Consider the following 9,052-nt stretch of genomic DNA (forward strand, 5'->3'; position numbering starts at 1 on the left):
TTGTGTATTTCATTCTGTGAATACACAAGCTTGTATGAATATCATCCTTTCTTGCTTTTTACCTGTCTTATTTTTATATTTTTTATATCATAAAATAATTTTAAGTTACTGTGATGTAGTATTGAGTCTCTTCAGGGGTTTCAGGTGCCTGTGTCTTACATGCCCCACAATGGAGTCTGACACACTTTTCTAAAAATTAAAAATGGAAAGTAAAAAGAACATTAGTCTAGCTGTGTTCTTTTTGACATGGAATAAAACTAGCATATTACTGTAAGCAGTTATCAACAACAGATCAATTCTGGTATTTTGAAACAAGCATGACCATTATTGTGCTAATGTGTGTATGATCAAGACTGCATGCTGACCTGAGGCAAGTCATGCAGGATCTCTGATGAGGTGCGGGTGAATCCATGGCCATATTCACTAAGTCTGATCAACATCCCCTGTTTTTCTCGGCCCCATTGCCTGGCGTTCTCCTCTAACTAAAGCACACATCACTCACTCAGTTCTCAATTGCACAAATGAGCTAAAAGACACATTGTGGAGTCCCATTAAAGCCATCGACTCTTTGATAAACGCACCTGTTTGTTCAGTGTGTGGATACAGGCCTCTGTTCTCTCAAGCTGCGCCAAAAGGTTCATCCTCTCCCTGTCTACCAAGGGCTGCTGAATCTAAGCAGAACACCGCATTCAGCATGACAACTTTCTACTACAGCATACAGAAGAAGTTGCTTCAGTTATTATTTTTGAGAATTTTTATGAGAAATGTTATATGAGAACTTATTTACGGGCCATTTTGCTGTGGGGGAAGGACGCAGGCGGACCGTTAACTATGGATGACTATGAATGTGTGTTTGAGTGTTTGAAATGGTGGAAGTATTGAGTATGTGTCTAACTGGGTCCACCTGAGCAGGCTGCTGGGTGGGAACGGGTGATGGCTGACAGCGGAGTCTCTCCAGCTCCTTTCTGAGACGAGAGTTCTCTGCTGCCAGCACAGACTCAATCTCTTTCCTCATGTTGTCCTCTATATCTGCACACACACACACACACACACACACACGACACTTTCTGAATGTATTACTTTGTGTATAAAAGACAGGGTGAACCAGCATGGTTCCTACATCTCCATTCTCTCTGAGAAAGTCACACTGTAGCCCTAGATCAATTTTGAAATCAATCAATGCTCCATTAAACTGCCATGTTTAAATGCAACTCCATGTTTGTACTCATTTAAAATGTAAGTGCATCTATTACCATGGTGGTTTAATCAGAGACCAGAGACATTTGGTCTGCTATGTGAACACTCTGTGGTGGACACACCTTTTTGTTTTATCTTCTTCCTCTGTGAGATTTCTTTATTTCTCTCCCTGAGCTTTGTCTCCAGCACCTTCTCCATCCTTTCAATAACCTCAGAAAGCAATGGAGAGAAATAATACATATTAGTGAGGCACAAAGGACACACAGCCTCTCCACTCAAACACCTAAGACTATTACAAAGCAACAAATACAGTGCAGCAAACAGAGAAAAATAACAGCAGGTATGCCGCTGGTGGAGGCTGCTTCAGCACCGTGCTGTCTGGTACCTTCTCCTGCTGGCATATGGTACCCTCCAGGCGTGCCAGCTTCCTGGCATGCCCCTGGTAGTGCTGCAGCTCAGCCTGCTGCTGCTGGTGTGCCCGCTGCAACTCTACCAGCTCCTTCTCACTGTCATTTTTCTATGGTGAATCAATGACAGAGAGCATTTCTGGTAATTGCAGTTAATGGAGGTAGAGATATACTGGAGGAAGAGCTTTTGAAGCACACCAAACCGGATGACCTTGTTCAGTGGGACCAGGCAGACAGCACTGATTTATTATTCAATACAGCATTTTCTTAATTTCTGCAGATTTAATGAAGCTGTGGCAGGCAGTCAGTGGGAGATCAGTTTACAATTGCAAACTGCCTGACCATGCAAATGGCCATGGCCTGCTGCAATTCCGCTAAAGCGCTGTTATGCCGATGGCACAGAGAGAGAGAGAGGCCTGTGTACATGCTATAACTCACCCTGATGAGCTCGTTCTGAAGCTGCTGGATCTTATCCGTCTGCTCCATCACCTTCCTGCTCTCAGCGGCCAGCATGAACTTTAGAGAAACTGAAAAAAGGCATACCTGAAGGCATGCTGACAAAAACAGCTCCGGCGAAAAGCATGTCATCCATCTTTGAGAAACGATGAAATTGAGGAATTTCTGCAGCCCACAAATGTCTCATTTAGGGCACTATTTTTAAACACCTTTAAAAACGAGTGTTCAAGAAAGTTTAATAGTTGAGTCACAAACTTTTCAGAAGAATCTCAAACGTTGGTAAAGAACACTGAATTGCACTACACGTTGCTATCCAAGACTTAAAGGCTTCAGTAGTATTGATAAGACACCGACCATTTTTTCCATTGTGACTGAATTAACTCCTTTGATGGCCTTGAAAAGTCTGTGAGGCTTCCTTTATGGAAAAGCCTTGTGAGTGTCTGTGTGTGTGTGTCGCACACTGTCCTTCAGGAGATAAGGCCCTGACTGCTTATCAGACGCTCAGTGCTAAATGAGGAGTCTTATCAAACCAAGGCACAATCCACCAAGGGATTAGCAAAGAGTACCTTCAACTTTCCACTGAAATATGATACCCACACTTACAACCTCTCCCTACCACTGGGAAAAATTTCAGGAAGTGGTACATTTTTAAAGCAAGGATATTTTTACCGGGCTGTAGCTAGTTAAATCAGGATTCCTTCTTTATTGAAGAGGAGACCTCACAGGATCCAATAGGTGGTGTTTGGTAGGGATGGTACAAATGACCATTGGAGGCCTGGAATATGTGTAGCATTCTTAAATCTCTATTTGCAGGTGAACCTACTTAAAAAAAAAAAAAGTCAACATTGTATTTATTTAGGAAAGTTATTCCTCATTTTCTTCTTCTTCTTCTTCTTCTTCTTCTTCTTCTTCTTCTTCTTCTTCTTCTTCTTCTTCTTCTTCATAACACCCCTTCAAACATCCCTTTTATTGAATGCTAAATATTAAATCTTAGGTAGGCAAACAGCCACTTGTTGTTTTGACAGGAGAAGAACTACGAAGGAGGACATTCTACCAATTCTGTCTGCGATCTCCGTCTTGGTCATGACATCAATGTCAGTGTCATCGAGCAGGTTGCGGTGCAGGGAGACCCCAGCACGCAGACGGCTGTTCTCCTCCTCCAAATTGGCCACCTGAGAGCGCAGAGCAAGGATGTCCTCCGTCATCTTACCCATGGCATTACGGTAGTTTTCCAGCTCCTGACAGACACAGAAATAAAATGCAAATTTGCTCATATGATTTTCAGGTCACATCTCTTTTTTTCAAGTCTACTGAGTCCATAGATGGGACAGGAACAAGGACAACAGAACCTGCACAGCTCTGTGGGTCAATGCCGACTTTCTTTTGTACCCAAGTCTCGTGTATAATTAAAACCAGTCACCATCTACGCATAAAGGAAAAACAGTTAGTAGGTCGATGGATCTGATAGTGTGCTAGTGTAAACACCTAAATATTCTGTCTCTACAAAGTCTATAAAGCTCTTACATCCAATATTTCATCTGCTGAATTATCCAGTAGGTTTAAGACACTGAAACATTCTGCTTCCAACTGCATGGACCACCAAAATTGTAATATGATGGACTGTATATTTCAGAAAAGACTCTTGAAAAAGGCTGAATGGTCAAGTGATTGTAGTTGCCATGTCTTTTCACTAGGTGTCCTCATAACCTCAACATCTCATATACCAACACAGCATTTAAGAGCAGAACATGCTTCACAGTGCCACAACAGGGTTAACATTAGCATCGCTTCTTCATGCTTCCTTTATGCTATGTTTATAAAAGCAGACTTCAGTCTGCTTAATTTACATTGATTATGTTGTACATGAAGTTATGATGTTGTACTTAAATAATGTTAAAAAGAACATTAGATATTCAGAGGAATCTCTGCTCTGACTATAATCCTTTATTTGTGGCTCTTATAATCAATCTCCATAGTTTTTGACACAAAATGGGACCTGTCTGATGTTTTTGTTTTTACATTAAGAGGATAAACAGGGATTTAGGTACAACTTGCCTCTTGCACTGTAAAATCTCATTTACATTGCAAGCATGGTTCAATATGATACACTGGCACACTCACTATTCACCCCTTTAAACAAAGCTGGATGGAACATGAAGCCAGAGGGCCTTAAAGGGAAAGCAGACAATTTTTTCAGTCTATCAGTGTGGGTAGCAATAACCTTGCAGATAAGGTATTTGTCCCAAGTTTCAACACGAGACAAGCACTTCTAGAATAAAGCAGAATAAATCCTGTTATAATTCACTTCTATTACATGACAAAAGTGTAAACAAAAATATGTATTTGAAATTTTGAACACAGTTGCAAACACAGTTCCATATTCAGGATGAAAATGGTAAAATAAACAAACATTTAAAAACGTTTTCAGTACACAGCTTCTGCAAAGTTTAAATCAATATAACCCATTTTCAAACATGTTTGTTACTAGTGTTTCATAGTAACATGCTGAACAATAGCAGTATAGCCACAACACTAAACACAACTGGCGGAAGTGTTGTAATCTGGACGGCCTTTGTGCTACTGTACGTGCTGTATGTCATGGACCAGCTCACAGGTTGTTGATATCCAGCAGTTTCCCTTGCCCCTGCCCACTATTCAGGCTCCATGCACATAGTAGGGTTGTGGACGGGGGGCCAGGGATGGGAGGAGAAAACACAGCCGATTAGGAGGTTCCAATCTGGGCCAGTGTGGCGGCATCTCCCCTGGGTGCTGTGGATGAAATTGAGCGCCTAATTGAAAGAGCGCACATGCTATCTGACAATCATGACTGGTGATGAGATCGGAGACTGGGGTCTCAGTGGGGGAGGAAGCAGAGACTAGGGAGGAATCTAATGAGAAGCCCGCGGAAAGCTAAAATCATTTTTGTTCAAATGAAAGCACGAACAACAGGAGGCAAGGAGAGGGAGGAACAGAGAAAGAGAGAGAAAGAGAGAGAGATGAACCCCCACTGACTGCATTCGGAGGAAAGAACAACAGGGACCCGCACAGCGTGTACTGTTGCTCCAGGACAGACACATATGGAGCGCTCCTCTTTCTCTGGGTCCACTATGATGATTGCATGATGATGAAGGAAAGGAAGCCAATATTCCCCCTCCATCTTATTGCACCTCCAGTGCTTTAAACAAGTCTCCAGTGGGCAGTTCTCTTGGTTCTTCAAAACCAAAACACAATAACGAACCAAAACAAATAAAATGCACCAACGGCATGAGTCTCATGCCTATAAGAGTGATGTAAATTTCATCAATATCCTTATCTGTCCCAGCCACAAAGGGAGTGATAAAATGCCCATCTGATCATTGGCTGTACTCCTCTGGTGACAGAGGAAAGGAGGCAGTGGGGAGGGCAGAAATTTCTCTTTTGGGGGAGTCAACCTCCCTACAGATTGCACCGGAGGGTTGTATAAATGTGTAGTTTTCCATTGTTATTTATAACCCCAGACACAACACCACAAATCCTTTTTACATGTGTTTTGGGTTTTAATTGCAGGATTGGATGTTTCAGGCAAGTATTGGACTTGAATGGGAGATTAGGTTCTGCAGATAGCATTTAAAAAGGCTCTTTAAAAAGACTCTTTAGAAAGATTCATTAAAAAGAGTATATGTAGCGCAAAATACTCCATAAGCTCACTTTGGTTTGGTGTTCAGTGATCGCTGCAACATGTGGGCCATCATCTCGAGCATTAGGCAGCGTAAATCTGAAATGTGTCAGAAAAAAGGAACACAAAAAAAATCTGATTTCACTGAATAAAAACAAATCTTCATAATATAATTTACCATTGCTAATATCCGCGTACACATAGATCACCTGTCATGTGGAGTGCGGATTTCAAACGTTTGGTTGAGCTCTGAGGACCTCTGGGGTTTATTTTGTTCTCTTGGTTCTTCTCTGCTATATTGAGGAGATTTGGGCATTCTAAGAAGATGCTGATAGTCTGGGAGGATCTGGGTAAGGGCGTCGTAGGCCGGTAGATCGTATCCATCCTTCTGGGACTACGCAGAACCACAGAGAACATAGCAACTCAACACACAGGGAGCATTTTACTTCAGCCACACCACTCACACTAAACAGGCATGCTGTTCATTCATTGAAATGATTCATAAAAACATATTTCAAAAAAAAAATCAGTAATTCATAGTTCTCATTTTGGATAAATTGTAAATCTGCTGCCAGTGAGTTATAGAGGACAATATTCACTCATGATACAGGGCCAACGGTTTTCCTCACGATCTCATTGTAAATCGTCACATTTTCTGCAAACAAACAACCTTTAACCTGTATCTGATCTCAGAACAGCTAAGAGCAGTTTCTTCTAATAGTTGCATACAGTTCCTACCTTCTCCTGACAACATACCTGTCCAGCAGCTGGCACCTGTGCTTCCGTCGAGTTCTGCATCGAGGGATTTTAACTCAAGAAGGGGATATAATTCACTAGAGGGAAAGCTCAAACGTGCAGTCTACAGGTTATAGCTGGGCTGTTTCCACAACACTAACCTTGCATAGCAACTCAAGTAGCTGCAGTGACAACTGGCAACTGGCAATCTTTTTATTCAGCTTTATTGTGCTGTAACAACCTGTATGGAGCTGTAGCCTGAAAGGAAGACAAGATACAACTCTTTTATAATAAAATATAAGCATATTTTCTCTCCTCCAATGGCTCTAAAAGGACTCGTATGTATGAAAGGCCAATGAAAAGCTCCACTCCTCTATAATAGAGTCACAGATGACTGTCTGTCTCGCAGTAGATTAGTGAGCTGCGATGGCTGGAATCCTGCGATCATGCTGGGAGGGCCTTGTTCCTCATTCTGAGGGTGGCTAGCAGCACAGCAAGCCCCCATGTTACCTTCCGAATACATGTTCCTTGCCCCATGACATAAATCAATATCCAGTCAGTTCAACGGGGCAACGGACTAACTATACTCTGAATATGATAGTATGACTGATAGCGGAAATGGCATTAATATACCGTTGTTAAAGTGACACTTCTTGGAATTATATTTTTAAATGCATAACCCCTATGCGATATGCAGTATTAGGTTTCCACTTTTGCACAGTAGCCACACCTCCTTCAAAGTGGGTGAAGCCACATGACCATGTAGTTACCTGAATGGCTGGTAGGTCGCATAGCGACAGTAAAGAAAGGGACCCTGCGGTCCGTCCAGTCCAATCAGAGCACAGCCAACACTAAGCTCACAGACGGCACGAATGGTACATTTTACATCAACGCAAATGCATAACCACACAATCTGTAATGAATACACAGAATAATCAGTGACAGAGTCAAAGGCATAACCATATTACAGTAAAATATTCTATAATTTAAATAGAAAATATTGTGTAATTTAAAATGTTTGTTGCACATGTTTGTTTGTTTTTTTATTAGGAAGCTTCCCAACAGAAGCTTGAGGCTTTGAGGCTTGAGATGATAAGTATTCCTCTGTTATTTCAAAGGGATAAACAATATTGTTCATAATTGACTACTTCAGTACCTGATTAATAATTCACTCTCCCCAAAGCTATGTACACAAAGAGAAAAAGAGAGGAGGAAATAAAAGGTAGGAAAGGGAGAGAGCGAGCAAAGAAAAGAGAAATAAATACTGACAGATGGAAGTGGTGAAAAAGAAAAAGAAAGAATGTAAACAAATATAAACTGTAAAATAAGATAAATAAAAATAAAAATAAATAAAAAACAAGGTGTTGTGCTGTGTAGTGACAACAAGCGACAAAGATAAAGCGTGATAGAGGCAGACAGAAAGACGGGCAGACATGCGGACAGACAGACAGTCTAAGAATGCTATGACACCAGACAGGTTGCTGATTGCGGTGTATGGGGAGCGTGGCGTTCGGCTCGGCACCTCTCATCCCTGCATCAGTATTCAGGACACAGTCTGCTAAATGCAGCAAATGGGCCTTCAGAAGACTGACAGGCTCAAGTCTGCAACCACCTGGAGCTCAATTAGCCTGTCAGAACAGGGCTGACACCCCAGAGACCGCGCCACGGCTGCTGGCTGCCTCTCTCCACCTTCCTCTATCAATTTCCTCCTTACAATGTCCTTCAGTTTTTTTTTTCAGCACTCACATTTATTTTTTTATTCATATTGATTACACTCTGGCCATTATTTCCTCTTTCCAGTTTTCTGTCAATTTTTTCCCCTTAACTGACGTGCAGGACATGACAAGGAAGCATATATGACATCTTTGGTCTATTTTGCCTTCAACACAATAGAATGTACACATATCAGATTAGGGGATTGCAGTGTAGATGTGTGTTATAGCTGTGCCATCCCAACTTGAACACAGCTTCTCTGAAGCACCAAGGACAGATTATTTTATAGTTCTGGCAGTCATTACACTCTGTAAGTAAGTGTTTGTCAAACAACATTTTAAGAATATTCAAAAATAAAGCACCGATTTCAAGTAAAATAATTTAATTGAATGAATTTATATTTCCAAATACATGCCTTTCATACAAGCATAAATACAATTTACAAAATTTACCATAAAAGACACCCATGAAAGATATTGTATGTTAAGAAAATGTTTATGCTAGCAATACATTTTTAAATTAAGTGTATATGGTAAAAATAAGTATGAACACAAAAATTCTAAGCACCATTTTAATCATTCTGTATATTATCTCTTACAGAAAATATAGTACTCAACAGCAACTGATTTTTCTGCTAATTCAGCATATCTGAATAATTCATCTGGACTTCATGAACATCCTCTTTCTGCCAAAACATCCTCTTTCTTCAACAGGGTGCAGAATGACACTGTGACCTGAGCCCAGGTCCTTTGCAATGCATCCTGTTATGTGAGTTTGACTGGAGAAACATGATTCTTAAATAAATTATTTTATTTTCACACGACAGTTCCTTTCATCTAATTTATTATATGACATTACCTAACTGAACTGTAATTATGAACATGTGACA

At 40.9% G+C, this 9,052-nt stretch overlaps 1 protein-coding gene across 1 annotated transcript; it reads right to left on the reverse strand.

Annotated features, from left to right (window-relative positions):
- Nucleotides 1-41: 41 nt before the first annotated feature.
- Nucleotides 42-6,513, reverse strand: ccdc33 (coiled-coil domain containing 33). The gene is made up of 11 exons (XM_027003198.2): nt 6,472-6,513; nt 5,925-6,109; nt 5,748-5,814; nt 3,115-3,298; nt 2,043-2,131; nt 1,583-1,714; nt 1,320-1,407; nt 905-1,029; nt 582-671; nt 366-482; nt 42-189 (listed from the first exon to the last, which is right to left on the reverse strand). Exons 1-11 carry the CDS (start codon nt 6,511-6,513, stop codon nt 106-108), a joined length of 1,203 nt encoding a protein of 400 aa, XP_026858999.2. The 3' UTR covers nt 42-105.
- Between the last annotated feature and the right edge of the window lie 2,539 nt (nt 6,514-9,052).

Source organism: Electrophorus electricus, chromosome 2, assembly GCF_013358815.1.
Source record: "Electrophorus electricus isolate fEleEle1 chromosome 2, fEleEle1.pri, whole genome shotgun sequence".
In the NCBI taxonomy this organism is placed as follows: Eukaryota; Metazoa; Chordata; class Actinopteri; order Gymnotiformes; family Gymnotidae; genus Electrophorus; species Electrophorus electricus.

What these genes read in the sequence shown, in the direction of transcription:
- ccdc33 (XM_027003198.2), bottom strand. Translation starts at nt 6,513, where the DNA reads ATGCAGAACTCGACGGAAGCACAGGTGCCAGCTGCTGGACAG. An exon ending in AGGTGCCAGCTGCTGGACAG is followed by an intron (nt 6,110 to 6,471) that starts GTATGTTGTCAG and finishes GGTTCTGCGTAG; the next exon opens with TCCCAGAAGGATGGATACGA. An exon ending in TCACTGAACACCAAACCAAA is followed by an intron (nt 3,299 to 5,747) that starts GTGAGCTTATGG and finishes TGTGTCTGTCAG; the next exon opens with GAGCTGGAAAACTACCGTAA.